At 46.3% G+C, this 24,266-nt stretch overlaps 1 protein-coding gene across 1 annotated transcript in view; it reads right to left on the reverse strand.

Moving 5' to 3' along the window:
- Nucleotides 1-24,024, reverse strand: part of GRIN2A (glutamate ionotropic receptor NMDA type subunit 2A) — a 365,357-nt gene extending 341,333 nt beyond the window's left edge. The window contains exons 1-3 of the mRNA XM_059038424.2: nucleotides 23,138-24,024; nucleotides 22,361-22,551; nucleotides 20,557-20,988 (exon numbers count right to left, since the gene is read on the reverse strand). Of these exons, the coding sequence (XP_058894407.1) occupies nucleotides 20,557-20,970 (414 nt within the window). The 5' untranslated portion in view covers nucleotides 20,971-20,988; nucleotides 22,361-22,551; nucleotides 23,138-24,024. The remainder of the gene's footprint in view (nucleotides 1-20,556; nucleotides 20,989-22,360; nucleotides 22,552-23,137) is intronic.
- Between the last annotated feature and the right edge of the window lie 242 nt (nucleotides 24,025-24,266).

A 24,266-nucleotide genomic window follows, 5' to 3' on the forward strand; every position in this document is an offset into this window, starting at 1 on the left:
GGTAGAGGGATCCTGGACAATAAAAGGGATGGTGCAGCCCTGAGGCCGGGAGAACTGTCTGCTTTCTGTTCCTATATACACACCTGTTTCCCTTCTCAGGGAAACTCCTGGGCCTTACAGTGATTTTCAACACTCTTGTCACTCATAGAATTAACTGTTTCATGGCTCCACCCAAATCTTCTGATGCAAAGAGCAAGAGGGAGGGGATCACGCCACGAGGCTGAGCTTCCTTATCACGCGTGGTCAGCTGTGTAGCAGAATATAAATTTAAAAAACCCAAACGATTAAACTGTCACTTCTTATCAAATGAAGAATATTCAAAGATGCAACTAATAAGGGAAGAAAAATAAGGAACGAAAGTATATTTGTTGGAGCCAGTGCAGCTACAGCTTTCCCACTCCTGGTCTACACTGGCAACACAGCCCCTTGGGCCAGTGGACACAAATTTGCTCTTTCAAACCACATATACCAGGCACTGAGTGGGGGCTGGGGGGAGACGGCAATGGCTACAGCAAGGATAAAGAGAGGAATAAGTTCAGTCGTATTGGAGGACATTCTGTCTGTGGGGCACAGGAGGCAGAGGAAGGCAATTGCTCCCAAACTGCGAAGTGGAAAATGTACCTTGACATTCAAAATTTAAAGGACCTAAGACAAAGCAGGGCTAGCAATGACCTGTTTGGCATTTGTATTTCTTTTAAGAGTTTTCAGGGTTTCCATAGGCTTATCACATTTGATCTTCGTAAGAACACTGAGAGGTACATCAACCAAGGTGAAGATCAACACAGGTGAGGGTGGAGGAGGGAGGGAAGAACTCAGTGACAGAGTCAGAAGCGGGGGGGGGGGGGGGGATGTGGAAGGAAGAGCAAGATTCTCGAGTTCACCTGATGAATACAGTATGGGAGACAGAAAGAGCGGGAAGGTGATGAGCAGATCGCGGTGATGCTTAGGTGCCTGGCTAAGGGTTTAAATTTTACCCTGGAAATAATGGCAGTATCACCAAAGCTGTAAAGGTGGAGATTAATATGCTCAAAGCTCCCCTTTGGTGATGTGAGCAGTGGCTGATAGTGAGCATATGGGCAGGAAGACTGGAGTCAAGAGTCCAAGTGAAAGGTGATTGGGACCCAGTGACACAGAGAAGGAAGGTGGTCACCTAGAGTCAGGCAGTTAAGAAATGGACAGATCCAGAGGACCAGATGTGGTACCAGAGATGGTTTTGTCTTACACAAACAAGGCACAAAACAGCATTAAAGCACACAGGATAAAACCCTGATTCTCTTTCAGTCGTTCTAATTAGTTGATGAGAAAGTCTCATTTCGGTGCTAATAGATCTTCAACACCTTTCTAACACTTTCTAATGCCCTTTTGAAATGTTAAGCCTTAGTAGGAAATAGCACCTAGTTATATTTCGTAGCACTTCTGTGTTTTCTCTTTTTTATTTTTCTTTTAAGTTTGTGTGTGTGTGTGTGTGTGTGTGTGTGTGTGTGTAAGAGAGAGATTTTGTTTGATAGTTTACTGTTGCCATCTATTTATGGCAGAGGAAACTGGTTTCTATTTTTTGTATTGATATAGCATTTCCTTTTAAAATTTATTTTAAGATGTAAAGAAAAGCAGTGTAGGAAAAAAAGTAAAAAAAAAAAAACGGTCTACCTTCAGTAAGTTAAATGTAGCATTACCATGTGACCCAGAAATCTGTTGGGTATATACAGGTGTTCAAGAACAAAACAGGTTGAAAGAATTGGAAACAGGTGTTCGACAACAAAAAATTGTACACAAATGCTCACAGCAGCACTATTCATAATAGTCAAAAGGTGAAAACACCACAAATGTCCATCAATCGATGAATGGCTAAACAAAGTGTGTTTATCCACAGTGGTATATAATTCAGACATAAAAGGGAATAAAGTACTGATACATGCTACAACATGGATGATCTAGATCTCATGTCATGGCTGTGTGGCTGACAATTTGTATTTTTGATACCACTACTTAGAGGCAGAGGTATGGTCAGGGAACAGAACCTTTCCTACATGCAATTGAACCATAGATTTTGGCTGCTTTAATGAATTCTTTCAACCAATTACCCTCACCCAAATCAACCATAAAAGTTAATAGATTCGTTTACGAGATAAAAGTTGATCTCAATGCATTTTGGAGAAATGCTCAAATTACCAGAGAGCTCATTATTAATTCATTCTTCCTCTTTTCTCTTCCCCAAGTATCCTGCATTTCTTAACTTTTTTTTCCCATGCAGGTCCAAGAGCGATGGGCAAACTCTGTTCATGAAGAATCTGGCAGAGGCACATTAATTGTTCAGACAATTCCCCGTAAGGCCATGTGCGAGCTACATGAATCATCCCTCTCAAGAGTATTAAGCGCCTATGTGCACAAGCGCCTGTGCCTTTCGCAATCTGCTTAGCGCCCTTACTCGGTCTGCCGCAGCACTCCTCAGCTGCCAGGGAGGCCAATGGAAAAGTATGAACATCCTCGCACACAAAGTTCTGCTGGGGCTTGACACCAACCCCCAAATAGGAGAACAGATTCCACTGGATGCTGGCTAGATAAAGAGGCAGGAACATCAACTGACACTTGTCTACTTAGAGCTCAAAGGTTCTGTGAAACATGGGGCCCAAAATGTAATGAAGACTTCACTTGTTAAGCACCTACTGTGTAGATGCTATTGCACAGTGAGGAGACCTCAAAACCCAGAACCAGGGCTTCCCTGGTGGCGCAGTGGTTGAGAGTCCGCCTGCCGATGCAGGGGACGCGGGTTCGTGCCCCGGTCTGGGAAGATCCCACATGCCGCGGAGCTGCTGGGCCCGTGAGCCACAGCCGCTGAGCCTGTGCATCCGGAGCCTGTGCTCCGCAACGGGAGAGGCCACAACAGTGAGAGGCCCGCATACCGCATAAAAAAAAAAAAAAAAAAAAAAAAAAAAAAAAAAAAACCCATTTAGCAGGTCTGGAGACATTTTGGTTTGTCACAACTAGGGCTGCAGGATTCCACTACCAGAATCTAGTGGGAGAGGCCAGGGATGCTGCTGAACAGCCTACAATGCACAGAACAGCCCCCCCACACACACACTCCAGCCACCACATGGGTAGTGCCGAGGCTGAGAAACTCTGCCCAAGAGCCAAACTAGAACTGGGTTCAAATCCTGGCTCTACCACTTACCACCTGTGTGCGTTCAGACACACGCCTTAAGTTCTCTGGGCCTCAATTTCTTCATCTGTAAAATGGGGATGATAATGAAACCTCATTCATCATGCTGTTGTGAGGATGTGAAGTGTTAATATGTAGGATATGTTACTGTTAGTATAGCAGGTTCTACTTTATGTGCCAAGCAAGGTGCTTTACACTTTTCACAGGTAATTACTGATCTTCACAACAACCTTGCAAGATTGGTATTACTATTCATGTATTTTATAGATAAGGAAGTTGACGCTTAGGATAGTTAAGTGACTTGCTCAAGGACACAGAGCTAGTAAGCTGAGGAGCCAGGTTTCGAGCTGTCTGGATTCAAAGCACATACTCTCGCAGGATTCTCCAACAGAGGGATGCATGGACCAGCAGTACACACACAGAGAGAATAAATACAGTAGAACTTCCTAGAGCATCACTTTCTCATGACTCCTTGGTGAAGGGAAAAATTGACACATCTATCTGACAAGTCACTTTACAATTATTTTGGCTTTAATACCATCATAGTTACATTATGAGATGGGCTGCATAATCCCCATGAATTTCTATGATAAAGCACAGAGAGAAGGCATTTGGGGCACAGCCTGCCCTCCAGGGTATGTTTACCAGACTTTCCCCCTGTATTGGTTTCCTAAGGCTGCTGGAAAAAATTACCACAAACTTACTGGCTTGAAGCAACACAAATTTGTTCTCTTACAGCTCTAGAGGTCCAAAGCCTGAAATGGGTCTCACTGGACGAAAATCAAGGTGTCAGTCAGAATGGCCATCATCAAAAAATCTACAAATAACAAATGCTGGAGAGGGTGTGGAGAAAACGGAACCCTCTTGCACTGTTGGTGGGAATGTAAATTGATATAGCCACTATGGAGAATGGTATGGAGGTTCCTTAAAAAACTAAAAGTAGAACTATCATATGACCCAGCAATCCCACTACTGGGCATATACCCTGAGAAAACCATAATTCAAAAAGAGTCATGTACCACAATGTTCATTGCAGCTCTATTTACAATAGCCAGGACATGGAAGCAACCTAAGTGTCCATCGACAGATGAATGGATAAAGAAGATGTGGCACATATATACAATGGAATATTACTCAGCCATTAAAAGAAACAAAATTGAAATATTTGTAGTGAGGTGGATGCACCCAGAGTCTATCATACAGAGTAAAGTTAAGTCAGAAAGAGAAAAACAAATACCATATGCTAATACATATATATGGAATCTAAAAAAAAAAAAAAAATGGTTCTGAAGAACCTAGGGGCAGGACGGGAATAAAGACGCAGATGTTGAGAATGGACCTGAGGACATGGGGAGGGGGAAGGGTAAGCTGGGACGAAGTGAGAGAGTGGCATGGACATATACACACTACCAAATGTAAAACAGATAGCAAGTGGGAAGCAGCTGCATAGCACAGGGAGATCAGCTCGCTGCTTTGTGACCACCTAGAGGGTTGCGATAGGGAGGGAGGGAGGGAGACGCAAGAGGGAAGAGTTATGGGGATATATGTATATGTATAGCTGATTGACTTTGTTATACAGCAGAAACTAACACACCATTGTAAAGCAATTATACTCCAATAAAGATGTTAAAAAAAAAAGGGAAAAAAAATAAAAATAAAATCAAGGTGTCAGTGGGACTGTGTTCCTTCTGGAGGCTCTAGAGGAGGATCTGTCCCCTGGCCTTTCCCAGCTGCTTAAGGCTGCCTGCGTTCCTTGGCTCATGGCCCCTGCTTCCACCTTCAAAAGAAATCACTCCAATCTCTGCTTCTGTCATCCTATCTCATCTGACTCTCACCCAAGTCTCCCTCGTATAAGAATCCTTGTAATTACATTGGACCCACCAGATAATCCAGAATAATATCCCCACTTGAGGATCCTTAACTTAATCATATTTGCAAAGTGCCTTTTGCCTTAAAAGGTAATGTATTCACAGTTTCCAGAGATTAGGACATCTTTGGGGGACCGCTGTTCTGTGTGCCACACTCCCTAAGGCTATTGGAGTAAAACTATTTAGGAAGCACTGACGTCCTAGAAGTGTTCTAGGAAGAATCCCAAGACAAGGACTCAGTTCCTCAATGTAGGAGCCCCGCTGCCAGGACAGAAACCTTACAATGAGAAGAACAAAGTCAGTCTTAGAGAAGATGGGGGTCTGGGCTCTGAGCTGGAGCATCTTAACTCCCTCCCAGTTCGGGAGTAGAATTAGAGCACTAAGGAGGCTTGGAATTAAGCTTGAAGTACCACCCAACCTCTCTGTATTGGTTTGCTAGGCCTGCCATAACAAAGTGCCATAGACTAGGTGGCTTAAACAAGAGAAATTTATCTTCTCACAGTTCTGGAGGCTACAAGTCTGAGATCAAGGTGTCAGCAGGGTTGGTTTCTTCTGAGGCCTCTCTCCTTGCCTTGCAGATGGCCATCTTCTTCTCCCTGTGTCTTTTTTTTTTTTTTTTTTTTTTTGTGGTACGTGGGCCTCTCACTGCTGTGGCCTCTCCCGCTGCAGAGCACAGGCTCCAGACGCGCAGGCTCAGGGGCCACAGCTCACGGGCCCAGCCGCTCTGCGGCATGTAGGATCTTCTCGGACCGGGGCACGAACCCGCGTCCCCTGCATCAGCAGGCGGACCCTCAACCACTGCGCCAACAGGGAAGCCCCTCCCTGTGTCTTTATACGGTCTTTCCTCTGTGCGTGTCTGTGTCCTAATCTCCTCTTCTTATAACGACATGAGTCACATTATATTAGAACCCATTTTAACCTAAATACGACCTCATTGTACCTTACTTACCTCTTTAAACACCCCATCTCCAAATACAGTCACATTCTGAGGTACCGGGGGTTAGGACTTCAACATACTAGTTTTTAAGGGGGACACAACTGAGCCCATAACACTCTCACAAAATAAACTCCAAAATATCCCAGGTTCCTCCTACCCTCAGATGAAGCCAGAGACATGCCTCATTTCCCTGGAAAACATTAGGATTTGAAAACCTCTACGCACCAGGATGGGGAAGGAGAATTTCCCATTCTAGAGGAGGGAGGAACGCCACAGACTCTACACAAATCAAGTACACGGTCCCACTAAGGCACATCCATGGCCATCTTTTGAAAGTTGATCTTTAACAAAGCTCATTTATGCTTGGATTATTTCCAGTAGGTTACAAGTTTATTTTTGTGTTTCTGCAAGCAACCACATCACACCTCAAAACCAGAGACTGAAACAGATCCTTTCATTTAATGCCAATGACAACAGGAGTTGCTTGGGAAGGTCTTGCCCTGGAAGATAAGGAGCTAGGGGGTGGGAGGTGGGAGCTGGAAGCAAAGCTGGCTTCAGCTCCCATGCCTGCCTCTTATCATGGGAGGGAGGCATGCTTGTGGAGTACAGGTGGACAGTTAACTCACAGGAGAGAAGGGAAGAGCACTGGGCTCAGAGGTAGAAGTAGAAGAAAGCACATTTCTATCCATATTTCAAGAAAGGGAACTTCGAAATGTTTTCAGCCCCACCTCCCCATTTCAGGGCATGGCTTGACATACGGCAGAGGAGACAGCCATCCTCTTTCCTGTCCTGGAAAACCACTGCACATGCTTTGGCATAAAAGACATAAGAGATCTCAATACTACTCTAGTGGGATATCAAGCTGATACATACGGGTACAACCGAGATGGTTATTAAAATACTGAAATGCCTGGGTTCTGACTGCCACAGCCTTCAGGGCCCTCTGCTACTCAGCCCCTCCCTCAGGAACTGCCCCCCCGCCCCCCGCCCCTTCTCATAATCAGTCACTAGAGGACTAATGCCTGGCACAAGATCTCCAGGATCTTATGAAGGGGGAGTCTGCTGTGATTCGTCACTGACTGTCCTAATCCATTCAGGCTGCTGTAACAAAATACCAGAGACTGGGTGGCTTATAAACAGATACTTCTTTCTCACAGTTCTGGAGGCTGGAAGTCCAAGATCAAGGCACCAGCAGATTAAGAATCTAGTGAGGACCTGCTTCATGATTCACAGACTAATTCTTCTCACTGTGTCCTCACATGGCAGAAGGGGGTTAGGGAGCTCTCTGGGGTCTCTTTGATAAGGGTGCTAATCCCATTCATGAGGGCTCCACCCTTATGACCTAATCACCTCCCAAAGGCCACACCTCCTAATACATTGGGGGTTAGGTTTCAACATAGGAATTTTGGAGGGACGCAAACATTCAGTTCATAAGAATGATCATGCTGTACTAGTGGTTAAATACTTTGAAGATCCTCCACACCTGTTAATATCAACCCTAAATCCCTCTTACTTTCCTTTAAAATTCACTTCACTGCACCCATCCCTGACATGGAAACAGAGAACACCTATTCCCTGCCACCCATGCAATATCCCTTTCAGATTGCAGGGCACTTACTGTCACATCCTTACTCTGTCTTCACTTTTCTAGAGAAAAGAACAAACCGTGGCTTCACATCCCCACCGTGCACCACAAAGCCTGTGACATGAGCACATCTCCAGCCAACTAGGACAAAGTTCTGCACCTCACCTCCTGGCAAATCTTAACAGTCAAGTCCCACAAAATGATTTTCTGCTGGGAAATTTTACATTTTAAAGCAATTCTTGAAACAACATTGATACAGACACACCGGTTGAGCAATGCCTGGTGATTAAGAATGAATAATCATAGAACTCCCTGCCAGGCTTCAAAATATTTATTATTTTTTAGAAATTCAAATTATTCCACTGTACTTTATATTGGAATCCATCATTTTCTGAGGTTTTCTGTTTACACAATGAGAAATATCAAAGAGGTTAAGATGTGCAGCACCTAGGGAATATAAAAATGTGATGTGACTAAATTAAATATATTTCACAGTAGGTGTCATAAAAGACATGCAAATTAAAACAATGAGATAACATTTTCACTGAGCCAATTAGAAAAATTTTTGTTTCAAGTGCTGGCCAGAGTTAGGTGACAGAGATACTTTACCATAGCTACTGGAAATGTCAGTGGTCCAATCTTTCTGGAAACCAATTAGCAGTAAAGGACTGTTTAAAAAAATAACCACAGCTAATATAAAAGTAATCTAATAAATGCACGTTATAGGATTTGTGAGATTCAGAGAAGTATAAAGTAAATAAAAATCACCTTTGATCATCACATCCACATCCTCATCATCCACAAACAGCTGCTATTAATACTTTGATATATACCCTTCTGGTCTTTTTTTCTATACTTTATATACAAACACACATATAAAATATACATATTGATTATATAACTTCATACATAGCTTTTAATTTACTTAACATTGTATCATGTAATTAGTATGTAATCAGCATAACAAATTATTGGTAACCATTTTTATCTGCTACATTTTCTATTCTAGGGACACATCGTGATTTATTTGATAATTTAGATTTCTTCATATTTGTTCCTATTAAAAACAACACCTCGGGCAAACAGCTTTACAAGAAAAAAAGAAAAACAGTTTTTAACCATGTGTGGTGACGAATGTTAACTGGACTTATTGTGGTGCTCATTTTGCAATATATACAAATATCAAATCATTACATTGTTCACCTGAAATTAACATAATGTTATGTCAATTAGGCTTCAATTTTTTAAAAAAAGGAGAAAAAAAAAAAAAAAAAACGAGTACCAACTACCCAAGGTGAAAACCAACAGCAATTAACTAAAGTGCAATTTGACCTTAAAGCTTGGGTCTTCACCCAAGCCTGCCATTTTCAAAATCCCATTGGTGGAAGCCATGCCCATCGGCTGGCACTAGAGCCACACCAATCATATCATTTTCTACAGCTCACACCGTCTTCCCATAGTTCTGGCTCTGTTCACTCATCAACCAACACTACATTTCCTCAGGCCCACAAATAGCTTTATAACAATTCACTTGGAAAACAAGGGGTTTTTTTTCCTTCAGCCCTAAGACTATAGACATACAAAACAACATGGATTTCAAATGCCACTCACTCTTCCTGGCAAGAATTTCCTAACGTTGAAGAGACAAGATAAAGCAGGAGACATTCCGCCGTTTGTGACAACAGAATAGAAATCGGCAAAAAGTTCAATGTTTTGATTGTGAGAACTGCAGTCCAGAAGAGAATTCAGGAGTTGTCAAAGCATCACTGGAGCCTGGCAGCCTTGAAGGACATGTTAAGGGGAGGGAATTGGCCTCCTCCACTCCATGGCTCATCCTCTGCCACGCTGGATGATGACCTACAGGGCAGGCACATGGGTCACGGCCTCTCCTGGATCAATAGTTGTTGACTTTGACTCTAGATCACAGCCCTCTAGGCCATCTTCCCTGACGAACCCCCCACCCTCAGACCTCTGAATGAGGTGCTCTTCTATATATTCTCACAGCTGCCGAACTGTCCCAATCATCAGTGCATCACTCTGGGATTTAACTGCAAGTCTACTCCAACTAGATTCTGAGTTATTAATACATCGAAGAAAATAATGTGATCACAGATATATCTATTTGGGCCCAGGTTTACAGGCTCAAAAAATGTTTGACGCATGAACATATTCATAAACCAGTAAGTAAATCAATTCCAAGGAGCCTATGAATGGGTTTCTGAGGCTCTGTGTGCCCCTGAAATTGCACATAATATTGAACGCATGCTCTTGAATATTCATTCTTCTGAGGAGGGCCCATAACTCTCATTAGCTTATAAAGTGATCATGACCCCCACCCCCCACCAAAATCACTCCACATTATCTTAAATTCCTTGGGTGAGTAGGTAGGCCTAGCTTTGAGTGTGAGTTTTTATTTTGCTTGGGAAAAATAGGCACAGTTGGGGACCAATTTAAAATGACTCACCTCTTTCAAGTCAGTGAGATTTAAGAGGAAAGGATCCTTGTAACATACAAACTTCAGCAAAAAAGTACAAAGGGAAACAAACTACCATTCCAATTAACATTTTTCCTCTTTGAATTGGTAACATGGTCACCTCCATGGAGAGAATAGGGCAACTGAGGATCTGCTGTGCATTCATTAAGCAAATATTCTTTCTCTGAATGCTGCATTGTATTATTTGGGATTTATTTTACTCTGCACGTGAGTACCTGTTTCTAATAAGTGAATAATTAGAAAGAAAACATATCCATTTCCATCTCATGGAAAGTTGTAAAATTTGAACGGAAAGGCAAAGCATTTGTAAAGAATTTGGGGTTGAGTTTCTTGGGAGATGTGAGGGTAGAACAGAAAAAGCGGATAAACAATGGAGTAGTATCCAGGGCAATTTCAGCCATAAGCAAATGTTCGAAACACAGGGGAGTACAACAGACAAAAAAGGATAATTACCCAACTGAAAAATCAGAGAGAGGTCTGGCTATCTCTTTAGGGCACAAAAGTATTACCACAGTAACAGGTGCAAAAACATGAATATACTTTAATAAATAATTATGACTAACTGAATGCAACTGCGAAAACTTCCCTTTTCAAGATCATTGGCAATTATTCTAAACATCGTCTTCTGAGATGTGCTTCTTAGCCAAAAACATTTCCACTGGTAAATATGATGCCGGCTGACCTACTTATGTTTATATTTATATATGTGTGTGTGTTGATATATACATAGGTTTTCTGCTTTTCAAATATGGTCTACCCTTCAGGATGATGTAAAGTCCTTTGAGGATTTGAGGTGATGATGCAGGGATTATAAATTCCTCCCCCATGCCAGGCACATTTATACTGAATTACTCACACACTTACAGAAAGTGAGGGTGTTGGTTTTCAGCCAAATCCAAGGCCCTGAAGTACCAGGATTTGGGGATTTTAAGAGGTGGCCCAATCCAATCTCGCCAATGTGAGTCTGACTCTCTATCCTGCTGCTGACAGATGGGCAGTCATTCTCGGCTCAGTCAAGTCCAACAGATACATTATTCTATGAAACATCACAGTCTTCTATTAGAGACCTAATTGCCAAAGCTTATTCTTCATAACAACCTTATAATTTCATCCTCTGGAATCAGTTCTTTCCCCAGAACAAAAAAAAAAATTTTAATTAAGACTTAACCTTCTTAATTTGTAAGGGGGTTGTAATACCCCTTGTAACAGCCCATGGGGTATTTGAGCACATCTCTCACGTCCTCTCTGAGATTTCTCTTCTCCAGGCTGAACTTTCCTAAATATTTCTTCTGAGACTCTTATCATAGGTTATTTAGATACTACAAAACCCTGGAGGCTCTTCCTCTGGGCACACTGAAGTTTTTCAACATTCATCATCAAATATTACCCCCAAGAACTAAATCAAGTCTACAGATAATGGTGTTAGTGTTGCTGGAGACAGCATCTGGTGTACCAGTTAGCCACTGCTCCTACACCTCTGCTAACAGAAGCAAATTTTGCTCCAGTGGCAATTATCCATTCTTGGAGAAGAATCTTTATTATTAATCTCTATCAGTGATGTTCAAGGGGTGGCACATGACCCAGTTCTGGCCAATGAAATATAAGAGGAAGTCTGCTCTGCTGAAAGGATAGAGGGCCTAGAAGAAAGCTTCTTTTCTCTCTCTTTTCTTCCTTTTATGAACGCTGGTATGTGAAGATGTGATGGCTGGAAAAGCAGCAGCCATCTTGTGACCAAGATGAACCAGCAGCTGAAGAAGGCAAAGTAGAAGAATGGAAAGGACCGCAGCCCTTGATGGGTTATTGAGATCCTAAACTAGACCTGGGGCTCCTTGTTAAACAATAAAACTAAATGTCTTAATAGTTTAAGCCAGCGTTGGTCAAATATTCTGTGACTTGGAACAGAAGGCACTCCTAACAACAGAAAAGGTATAATGGAAATATTACGTCTTTGGATTTGAACATTATATTTCTGGAGATGTGGCCTTTACTTTTTTAAGAGCCCTATCACTCCTTGGGATCTCCTGAGCATCTACTCAATGCAAAACAAATGAGCAACTAAACAAAAACCCTGAAATTGAGGATCACAATTTCAAATGCTTGCAGAGACCATGCAGTTAACATAAATATGTGAATCTGGCTAGATGTGAGATAACCGGGAGCAAGAAGGGCTGTAGGGAACTTGAAAATGCATACCTCTTCCAAAGACATTAAAATTCAAGCATTTTTAAATACTATGCTGGTGAAAAAAATACTAATGCATCTATGAGCCACATTCAGCAGGCAGTCCACCAGTCAGTTCACGACCCTTACAAAAATCAATCTCAAGTGAGTTGGAAAGTCACATCTCCCACTTCCTGTAAGAATGTACATCCTTAAACCCTTCAGTGCAGTCTGTAGTATGGGTTCATCATTTCATTCTGGAAAGACAGTTTTGAATTTTAATTCCATCATCCAACATCTTAATCATCTCAATTAAGGCAATCAGATTATTAACATCAAAATCTATTGCCCTCTTGAATCTAAGCCCCTTCCCTAAACCAACTGGATTTGCAATCATTACCTTGAAAGGGTAACAAAATAAGAGCAAAAGAATAAGATCACAAGGATTCTTTAATCAAATATCTTTGGGGCTGCCAGGGTCCTCAGGCTATCTCAAAGCCACTTAATCCTTGGCAGAGAGAAAATGAGAAACTATATATGTCCACACCCTAAAGCCCTAAGCCCAATGCAAACGTGTGTTCCAATTGGTGTAGTTACTTACCATAAAGGTCACTGAGACGATCTCCTCTCACAGTCATTTTCACACTGGCCACACTTAGTCTTCCGTTTGCCAGGATAAAGCTCATAGCAAGTCTTAAGAACTCAAAAAAAGCTTCTGGTTGTCCCAGTTAAGAAAATAAGAATCATTTCATGTTGGACTCTCCACTTCTAAGAGTTCTATGAGATTCATTCCCAGTTTCTTGCAGGGAATACCCTCACATCACCACATCACCCTTCAGGTAGTTATAATATTATTATAATATATGATAATATGATATTATCATTTTATTATAATAACCCTTCTGGTTATTAAAAAGTACATGTACTTTGGAGAAAAACAAAAACCACACAATAACGGTAGCATTCCTATAGTAAGTATTTATCATAAGCCAAGCACTAAGCTACGTATTTTATATCCAGTATCTCATTTAAATCTCACAACTCGGGCTTCCCTGGTGGTGCAGTGGTTGAGAGTCTGCCTGCCGATGCAGGGGACACAGGTTCGAGCCCTGGTCTGGGAGGATCCCACATGCCGTGGAGCAACTGGGCCCATGTGCCACAACTACTGAGCCTGTGAGTCTGGAGCCGCGATAGTGGGAGGCCCGTGCACTGCAATGAAGAGTGGTCCCCGCTTGCCACAACTAGAGAAAGCCCTCACACAGAAACGAAGACCCAATATAGCAAAAATACATTAATTAATAAACTCCTACCGCCAACATCTTCTAAAAAAAAAAAAACCTCACAACTCTAAGAAGCAGGTACTATTATTGTTCCCATTTTAAAGATGAAGACACCGAGGCTCAGAGACATTAAGGAACTTCCCCGTGAGCACCCGGCACCTGAATTTAAACCCAGACATTCTAACTCAAGGTCCAACTTATAATATTAACCATACTATAATGTCATTTTTTAAAAGATGAAAACAGCCATGAATCTACCCCTCAAAGATAACCACGGCTCACATTTTGGTATGTTTCTTCCCAGTTTTTTCTTGAAGGTGATAAAATTTTCAGAGCTAGAAAGAGGCTTAGAGATAACATCTCCCTAAACTCTCATTTCACAGAAGAAGTTGAAGTAGAGAAAGCTGAAGAGCCTTTCTCAAGGTCACACTGCTGTTTGGAAATGGAATTTAGGTCCTCAGATTTGCTGTCCAAGGTATTCTGGGGTCTTCCGACTTGAGTTGGTTGATAGTGGCTTCCTAGAGGACCGTGTTGAGAAGGGTTTAAGGCCTGTGGCCAAAAAGGACAAAATGCCACAGTAGGTCAGCGATGGTGGCCATGAAAGTAGCAGCACGGCCGTGTGCACATCCCAAATTTGCCACCTCCCAAGGAGCAGTCCTGGGAGAGAAGGAGAATGATCAGGAAAGGCCCTCTTAACAAAGACCACCTACTTTCTTCACCAACATCAGGGGTCTCAAACCCCAGTGCCTTCAGGACCAAGTCCGTAACATAAATGAGTGAAGTGGGCAAGTTGGAGCCTGAAGAAAGGATGAGCACCAGCCCCATCAAAGGAGGGAGGGACGCTATTCATCTCCAGCAAACTATCACCATGGGGAGAAGTAAGCCCAATGTTACCAGGCCTTCTGATTTTTCCAAAGAGGCATGAAATTTGGATTTTTTAAAAAATGTGATATCACCTAACTTTATTTTTTTTATTTTTTATTTTTTTTTTTTTTTGCGGTATGCGGGCCTCTCACTGTTGTGGCCTCTCCCGTTGCGGAGCACAGGCTCCGGACGCGCAGGCCTAGCGGCCATGGCTCACGGGCTTAGCTGCTCTGCGGCATGTGGGATCTTCCCGGACCAGGGCACGAACCCGTGTCTCCTGCATCGGCAGGCGGACTCTCAACCACTGCGCCACCAGGGAAGCCCCTCACCTAACTTTAAAATGCTGGCAACTAATTCAAATTTAAATAATTAAGGGGGAGTGCAGAACAAACCAAACACACTAGTTAACAACATTATAACTGTTCCTTTTCATGATGGCCTTATTGGAAGCCACCAACACCCTATTACAAACCTGAGATTTTCCACCCTCTCCCTCTCATTTTCTCTCTCTTTCTGCCCCTCGCTCTACCTAGAGAAGCACTTTCCATCTGAGGCTACCAAAGAGAAGATGAACCCTCCAACCCCACCAGACCACATCTGTCAAGGGTCCAAGTGATCGCCAGTGACCCCCGAGGGCCACGTGGAAAGGTAATCATGCCTCTCGGGGTGATGCCTGCTGCTCTCCAATGCCTTCTGTGAGGAGGAGTGGATGACTGCATCTGACATGGCCCCCCACTCGCCCAGGAACTACCTGATGCCTTTAGAGCAGGAGCAACATTCTCATGTGCAGGTCTCCCCTTTCCATGAGCTTTCTGTGTTTAATGGGAAAGCCCGTCACTCACATCCAAACTCAGAGCTGCCAGGTTATGAGAGCACCAACCTCCTGCAGATGAGCTGTTACTCAGCAGTGCTACACAGGCCTTTCGTATGGAAGCCCTCAATTTCTGTTAATCCCCAGGACGGCTAGTGATTATCTGCCCACTAGAGAGAAGTAGAGACTTGGCACACACCTATGAAGTCAGTCAGCATTTGGGAATAAACACTGTATGGAAAGCCCTGACCCACAGCATGGTAAGTTCTTCCAGAAACTGCAGTAAGCTGGCATCGAAACCAATGACTTGATTCATTCAGTCACCAAATATTTACCAAGAAACAAATGCAAAAAGCAAGATCAGTGCAAGGTGCCAAAAGAACATACATGTGGACCAGAAATCAACCTTACTAAAGGTAGAAGAAAATAGAAGAATAGTTCAAATAACTGTGGTATAAACAGAACATTCTGCAGCCATTTAAAATCAGTTGGAGAAGTTTATTTAATGATAAGGGAAAATTCCAAGAATACATAATCAAGTTTGAAAAAAAAATAAAAGCAGGTTGTGAACTATAACTGGGTCAAAATCAGAGTGAACTGGGCTTCCCTGGTGGCGCAGTGGTTTAGAGTCCGCCTGCTGATGCAGGGAACACGGGTTCGTGCCCCGGTCCAGGAAGATCCCACATGCCGCGGAGCAGCTGGGCCCGTGAGCCATGGCCGCTGAGCCTGCGCGCCCGGAGCCTGTGCTCCGCAACGGCAGAGGCCACAACAGTGAGAGGCCCGCGTATCGCAAAAAAAAAAAAAAAAAAACCAGAGTGAACACATTCAGTAACCTCCCTCCTTCCACTCCTAAGACATAGAATTTATAGATAAATCTTTATAGATATTTCACAATTTATATAGTGCTGCTTGAAAATAATGGAATCACAGATCAAAAATGGAGGGGACTCCCTAAAAATAAATGAATCAGAAGATGAGGCTTTACAATTTCAGGAGGAATCAAAGTCCGTGGGAAAATGGGTCTGATATGAGCCATGGGAGCAGAGGTCCCAACATCCACCCAGGGGAGAAGGGGCAGAACTGGACGGAGAACCATGCTGCTAGCTGTGAATGAGGATGGAACGTCTGCAGCATCCACCACAAGTCACAGCCACAAGGATGCCCCTGTATGCATGGGGCCAAAATGAAATCACCTGCATGAGACGAGGACCTAAGCCTGCATCACAGAGTATATAGAGCAGAAAGAGAGCTCTGAGCTGAGCTGTTGACAGGAGCTCTGGTTTACAAGCACACACGCTTACAGATATAGGGCAGAAGCAGCCATAAAACTGCCTTGAAAATAAGTTCACAAACAAGAGTTAGAGAACATATGAGGATATCCAATGATCAGACTCTACAAAATGGAAGAATTCATACTGGAAGAAGCGAAGATGCTAGAGCAATCAGAGAAGGACTTCATAATAAGTACTTTTTAAATCCTCAAAGGGACAGAGAAGGGATTTACAACCACAAAGTAAAAAGAGTTTTTCATAAAACAAAACTAAACAAAAGCAGGAAGGTATGAAAAGGGACCATTATGTATCTTAGAAATAAAGTGAACCATTGTTGAAATTTAAAACTCCACAGATAGGCAAAATAATAAACCAGACACAAATGAAAAGAGTTGGCTAACTGGAATATACAATTGAGGAAGCATAGCACAAACATAGCACAGAGAGACAGAGAACTTAAAAAAATGTTTAAGATACATGGAGAATTGACTGAGAAACTACACAGACAGAGAAAAGAGAGAATGTTAGAGAGGAAATACCCAACCGATAATGGCTGAGATTCTTCCAGAATTCGAGAAAATCTGGATCTTCTAAGAAAGCCCAAAGGATTCAATGTACAATAAACAAAACAATATGTACATACAATACAATCCTGAACTTAAAACGAAATACATAGAGCTTAAAAGGAAACAGACCCGAGTGTCCACAGTGGTTACCCCTAGAGATAAGATTTAAAGGGAGATTTTTATTTTCTTCTTTAAGCTTTAATATACTTTCTAAGTGCTCTATAATGAAAAAACATTATTTTTATAAACTGTCTGTGTTGGAGGAATATCATTATTTCAAATATACATATATACATATTCACTTTAAAAAAAAATCTGTCCTCAAGGAACTTACACTCCAGTAGAGGAGATGAGGTATGTATAGAAATAATATATAAAGCAAAACCCACACAGTAACTGACATGGATGGATGTAGCTAAAATGTAAGCCTTACCTTTTCCCCCATGAAGCAGTTAGGAATAAGGGGGGAAGGGGAGGAGGAGGTGAGGACACTGAGCAGTAATGTATAGGTCTAGTATCTACGCTTGATTTACTAGGGGCTGTTACTACAACCAGAGTGTATTTCATGTGGACGGGATCAAAATGGTCAAACCAAGATAAGATTAGAACTTTATCTACATTAAGCATTGTTCTCACCACTAAATTAATTATATTTCAAGGCCACCCACTGATAAAAGCAAAAATTAACATCTCTGTTGTAAATTAAATTAAACCATAAAAATCTGCCACTTGGCACATTTTCAATTATTACAAAGCTTTGTTCTTTTTTTCAAGGGTCAAGAAGACTGAGGAAAAGGTAAAAACTGGGGGGAGAGGCTCAAATTAACTGCCATTCTAATCCACAGGGACACTATCACGTTACCAATTTAGAGGTGCAAACAACTCAGGTATGTTCTGGGCTTTACCGAATAAGCATCATCTTAAGAGGGAACAGAGAGGTCTTATCGGTTTGGGGAGATTCCGATTCTGTGGCCATAACACCATCGGCACACCCAACCAAACAAGACGGAGTTTTAGGCAATGCCCACGATGTTCCTCCAAAGCCAAACAAACTGCACTCGGCATTCAGCTCCGCAAGAAACAGGTGGCAAAGGCACAAGCCAACTCAATGTGTTACTAATGGAAGGAAGGGCTGTTCATATCTCAGACAATCTCTTTCCTTTTTTAACACAACCAGGTTTCTCAAAATACCACTCTTTAACCCAACTCCTCTCAACATCACCTGTACATCCCACACATGGGACCCAACATACACCCAATGTTATCCCACTGACTTCTTTGATTCCTTGGCATCAAGACCAACTTGGAAAGCCCCAACAATAATAAGGCATATCCAGTTCCTGTCACCATTTTTGAGCCAATGGACCCTTTCATTCCTCTCCGCTCCATCCCCTCTTAAATCCCTCTCTAATCTTGACCTCTCTGAAAATGCCCTTTCTCATCTTCCTCTTGCCCTTTCCTAATTCCCTTCTTCTTCTTTAGTCTTAAGTGGGGTCATACTCTTGTCCAATCCCCATAAGGCAGTTTCATGCTACAGGAGGGGAAGATGCTTCCACCCATACCCCCTGGACTTCTCAAAACTCCCTTCCTAGTACCCCCTTCAAGGGAGGAGCAGCTGCTGGTCTAGTAAGTCAGAGCCTGAAATGGACAGGGTCACTGCATATGAAGGGGATGCTCAACTATGAGTCCACTTCTTTGCCTACAGTTGGATGGCTAAGTCAGGTAAGAGCCTGAGCCCCACACCTGCCAGCTCAGCCTAAGCCTCAAGTCACTTCTCCATTTCATTTTTTACCATATTTCTCCAATGATTATGCTGGGCCCTAGTCTATTCAGAAATTTCACTTTCAAATTGGCTACTGTTTTTTGGAGGCTGTTGCTCCTTCCATCAAAACTTCAGAAGGGAGATGGAATTGGTGGTAATATTTAAATCCCAAAATCACACTCCAAAATGCTGCAGGACAATGCTATTCTTCTCCTTCTTCAGGCCTTCATCAGAAACCAGAGAACCAGAAAACAAGAGATCTAGTTCCATCACACACCAGGTGGTCTTAGCTAAGCCTTTAATTGCTCTATGCCTCAGTCTCTTCATCTGAAAGTTACAGGATGCTCTAATGGCCTTGCCAGTTCTGAAATGGTAATATATCAGTGGCAGGACATGGCTGTTCCCTACTTTTTTCATCCCAGAATGGAGCCCCCCAAACTGAGAGATGGCTGGGAAAATACTCAACCACATATAGGAATTCTGCTAGGCTGCAAACCATTTAAAATGAATGTTTAATAAGATACTGCATCAGTTGTGTACTTCGGCTGAATGTGCTGCAGCCCAGGAGACCTGAAAGAATTAATACAGTTCCCAAAGGAGCTGGTGGGAATTGCTAAGGCAGACGCAGAATCTGATTTGATGAATGTAAAAGTGCTTTGAGAGTGTCAGAAGAAAAGTGCTATGACAAATGTCTGCTTGCTCCATTAGGATGTCTCCTGCTATCTAAGGAACATGCTACAAGAAGATCTCAGGTCTGGGGACCACACAAGTACACTCACCCTTCTCTTCCTGATCCCCCCCATTTCTTTCCCGGGGCTTAGATAGAGGCACAGGGCACCCACAACACCAACCCTTCCCTTTTTTCTCATTCTTCACCTTGCTTCGCCTTTCCTACCTGCACTTCTGCACAATTCTCAAACTGGGCCCTCAGAACATCTCACTCAAATCTTCAAACCTCTCTCCCCTCTTCTCCACAGCAACACTCCCAGCTGGTCCACAGAAAGACCCTCCCTCTCACTCTAAGCCAAGAGATCTGGACATACCTTCCTTCATTCTGACACCCTCTGACTACCTTATCAAAACCCATCCTTGGGAGCCAACCCCTCCATCTGAGGGCCTTGGAGCCCCTGTCAGTCCCTCCCAAGGAACATGCAGGCAAACACCAGACCCTCCATGCTCTGGGTCTGCAGTCAGTTCTCCCCACTCACAGCCACTCCCCTGCAGAGACATGGTCCTGTGTGCCTCTAGGCCAGGGCTTCTCAAACTTTCCACCCTATTTCCCCTAATTGTAGAGATCTAGGAAACATGACATTGCTCTGCCTTTTTCTGCTTTACCTAAAAACTTTGCATTTTATTCTACAACATTCCCATATCTGATCCTTTAAAAATAGCTTTAGTTGCTTACCACCATAGGGGGGAAAATAGACATTTTCTACAACACAATCAGGTAAAATTGATATTACAGGAATATAAGCCTTATTGTTTCATGTGCTCCCGGGCTCATCTCTGTGCACTATTTGGAAATCTCCAAGCATTTCACCACCCCATCATACTTTTGCATTTCCTGAGTTCTTCCTGGCACACCCAAGGTGTCTCTGAGTACCCAACTTTCAGAAGCAAGGCAAAAAGCATTTCCATTCAATTCCAGGTTGAAGAGGCAAGACCTGGTTCTCACCAGGGTCAGTGGTCACAACCCTCTTTCAGATCAAGACAGAGGCCAGGGGCTCCCGAAGACCTGCAGTGGCCACCATATGATTGGCACATGCTCCAGTCCTGGCAGCCCATCACCTCCCAGCCTTACCTTGTCAGCCATGATCATAGATGCACCTCCGTGGATGCCCAGGATGGGGATGAAAGTCTGTGAGGAGATAAAATCCAGCATCTGGGCCACGGCCTCCTGGTCGGTATCATCCCCAAACACCAGGCCGTGGATGCGCGCCCCTGACATGAGGTCACACACGTGTGTGATGAGGCTCTTCGGGTCCGTGCGGTTCATCAGCAGTGCTACCACGTTCAGGTCCAGGGGCAGCCCCTCTGCCTGCTCGGGGCCCCAGAGGTTTCGCAGTTCACGCTCCGTCACGTCGTGGCTGTGACCCAGCAGCACTGCGATGTTCAGCGCCGGGGGACCCTTCTCCGCCGCCGCGCCCTGCGCCGGACCGCGCCAGACCAGAAGGGCCGGCAGCACCAGCAGGGTCCAATAACCCAGTCTGCCCATAGTCGCCACTTACAGTCCCTGCAAGGTGGAGAGGAAGAGTCAGGGCCGCGGTGTGCAAGGGTTCTAGACGCAAGGATTTACCGACCCAGCCCCTTGCTCTAGGAGCCAGGTATAGAAAGCACCCCAGCGAGAGCTGTTGGAGTCACTGAATCCATTCCCCATTCTCGAAGCCATCCACGTCCCTTGACCCATCTCCAACTCTATCAACAACTCCAATCCGAGCTAATTCTCCGTATCTGTCCCCAAATCCATCTTCGCATTCAGCCTCCTCTCCATCTCCGACTCTACCCACATCTCCCACCGCACCCGCCAAGTGGGACCACTTGGATCACTGCCCCTGAAAGTAAGCTCACACTCCGCCCCCTGCTCACTGGGAGCAAACTACAAGCCAGCCCCGGCGTGAGGAGGCTGCAGAGCGACTCCGCAACCCTGCTCCCGCTCTAAGCTAGTTGGCTAACCCCGCCCCCTGCGAACCCGCGGGGTTCAGCACCCACCTGCTCCACTCGGCACCCGCAGCAGACCCCGCACCTCTCCTGCAGGGTACACCCTAAGCACATGGGAGTGAGGACGCTCGCTTGTGCGCCCGAGAATCCCGGCTGCCTGGGGGAAACTTAGAGTCTGCCCCACCTTGTGCAGAGGGGCCATGAAGCGATTTTCACTCAAGTGCGAGCAGCCCTAGGACCAGCCCCCTACACGCACGCGTGCACACGCACACACACACACTCTCTCACGCGCGCCATGTGCAATGCAGAATTCCGGACAGGAGGCACGTTCCCCCAGCGGACCTACGCGTGGGAGCTGGCAAAGAACGTGCGGGGGGGTGGCGGAGGGGCTGGGGAATCTTGGCTCCCAAGAAGCTCTCCTACGGACGTGAACTATACAGCGCTCCCCCACCCACCACCCCAGGCTTTCCACTTCAGGTTCTGTTACCAAGTCTTAGGTGCACGCGGGCAGTGGGCTGCACACCCTTACAGGCACGCGCGCATTTCTGCGCATATCCGCAGGCCGCAATAGGGGAGCCCACGGCCATCCGGAGTCCGCACACGTCCTCAGCCAGTGCACATACATGTACCGCGCCAGGTGCACAGCCGCGCCTGTCTGCAAATACCAGCACAGTCATGCACGCATGCACAGGCGCGCGCCCCTCGGGCCGGGCGCTGCTGAAACCAGGGGAAGTTAGGGCGAACTCCCACCGGCCTCGGCGTTCTTCGGCTGAGCACCGCGAGCGCGGAGCCGCAGCGCCCCCTGGTGCTCCTCCCGCGCCTCGCTACCGGTGCTCCCTCTCCCGCTTTCTCTCTCCCTCTTTCCCCAGATCTTTCTCCCGCTCTTCCTCCGGTCGAGTCTTCCTTCTCCCTGGCCCACCGAGCCCAGGTCTCCCGCTGGGACGTACCTGTAGCCGGAGAAGGTCGAGGATGCAGTGGGGCGCGCTGCGCGCACGAGCATCTCGGCCGCCTCAGCAGCCACCGGGTTTAGCGGGTTCCCGCATGCTGCGGCCCCCGCGCGCTCCACTGGCTGTCCCGCGCTGTCCGCATCGCCCCCACGGGGGGCGGCTATCCCAGCCGGAGGCTCTGCATCAGGACTCTACCAGGGCGGAGAAGAGACGGAGAGGCAGGGTCAGCCCACGGGCGAGGGGAGAAGGATGGGGGAACAGGCTGCAGTCTGCAATGCTCACGGCCCCTCTGTGCGCACAGGGGTCTCGACCGGAGATGCGAAGCTGAAGCTCCGTGCCCGAGACGCCCCCAGTGCTGATCCTAAGACCCTGTGGCCGAAATGGAGAGCTCCATTCTGGGGCGCACAGGAGAACCCGAGCCCCAGGTTGGCCACCTTCGAGAAGCTAACACGGCACCTCCACCCTCACCCCCTGCCACCTCCCCGGCGCCGGCTGCTGGGAGTTGTGCGGCCAGGAGCTGCTGAGCAAGGGGTGGTAGGGAGAGAAAGAGGAGGGAATGGGGGTTGAGTGGGGGGGCTGGCTGAGTTTGCGATGTGCCGGCAGGAGGAGAGGGGGAGGGAAGGACTCCGGCTCCCGCGGTACCGGATCCCCGAGGGAGGTGCGATCTTTCCCACGCAACGACCCTCTTGCGGTCCTGCCGCCCCCTCCTATTAAGGCCTCCCACCGTCGTCTTCCCAAAGGGGCCGCCGAGGCCCCGCGTCCCGCGCCGGCACTCACCGCAGCCTCTCTCCACATAGTTCTCAGCAGTGGCCGCCCCTGGTCATCTCCAGGGCTGATGGCTGCGGCCGCGACTCTCAGCGCTCACCCGACCCCATGCTCCGGCTAAGCCCTCGGCGCCTCCCTCCAAGAGCCTGAGCTCGGCTTCCTGCCCCACTCCGGACAGTAGCTGCCCGATCCTCTGAGCGCGCCCGAGAGCCCTCTCCGCAGCCCAGGCTCCGGGCTGGTGCGTGTGTGAGGGCGAGTGTGTGTGTGAGTGGATATGGGAGCGCGCGCGCGCACGCGTGTGGCCGGGGATCCCCGCGGTCCCCGGCTGAGAGAGGTGCGCGCGGGGGAAGGCAGCTCTCTCTAGCCCTCAGCTGCGAGGCCAGCTCCGCGCCAGGCGTTCAGCTTCCCACTCCCCGGCGGGTGTCCGGAGAGCTCCTGGTCACCCTGGTTCACAGCACTGGCAAAACCGGGCTCCCGAGGCGTGCTTCTGCTGCGGTCGCCTCAGAGGAAGAGGAGGAGGAAGGCAGGGGCGCCCCCGCGCCAACTTGGGGACTTGTTCTCAGTCGGCGAGACGCAGCAGCCCCCGCGAAAGCCCGACAGGCTTGGAGCTCAGGCGGGCTAAAGAGTCTCCCGTCCAGGGCCGCCCTCCCCGGAGGCCGGCGGAGGCAGACCTCGCAGTCCCCCCGCAGCGGCAGCGGCGCAGAAAGCGGCCACCGGCTTCCGGAGCGCACCGCGGCGTTAAGGCCAGGATAGGCGGCTGGCTGGAGGCGGGGGCGCCTGCGGAGGCGCGCGCCGCTGTCCGTCGTGCTGAAACCACGCTCTCCGCCCGCTCCCGGGTGTCTGGTGCGGCTGAGGAATCAATTATTCAGATCTTCGCTAACGCTTCCTCCTCCCCCAGTGCCTCGCGCTGGGTACAGCAATCCCCCTCCACGCACAGGCGCGCCGACACACACACACCACAGAATCTGCTCCAATGCTTCTCCCAGTGCCTCGCCACCCCTGAACAGGAACCCACTCCTCTGATCTCAGGGAGCCAGAATCCTAAAACTAAAGACAGCTCTATATCCTCCACTTGCTTTTCTAAGTTATACCAAACCAAAGTCACCCTCAGGCTGTCACTTTTAAGCTACCAGCAGGGGCA

Source organism: Kogia breviceps, chromosome 14 (genome assembly GCF_026419965.1).
Source record: "Kogia breviceps isolate mKogBre1 chromosome 14, mKogBre1 haplotype 1, whole genome shotgun sequence".
In the NCBI taxonomy this organism is placed as follows: Eukaryota; Metazoa; Chordata; class Mammalia; order Artiodactyla; family Physeteridae; genus Kogia; species Kogia breviceps.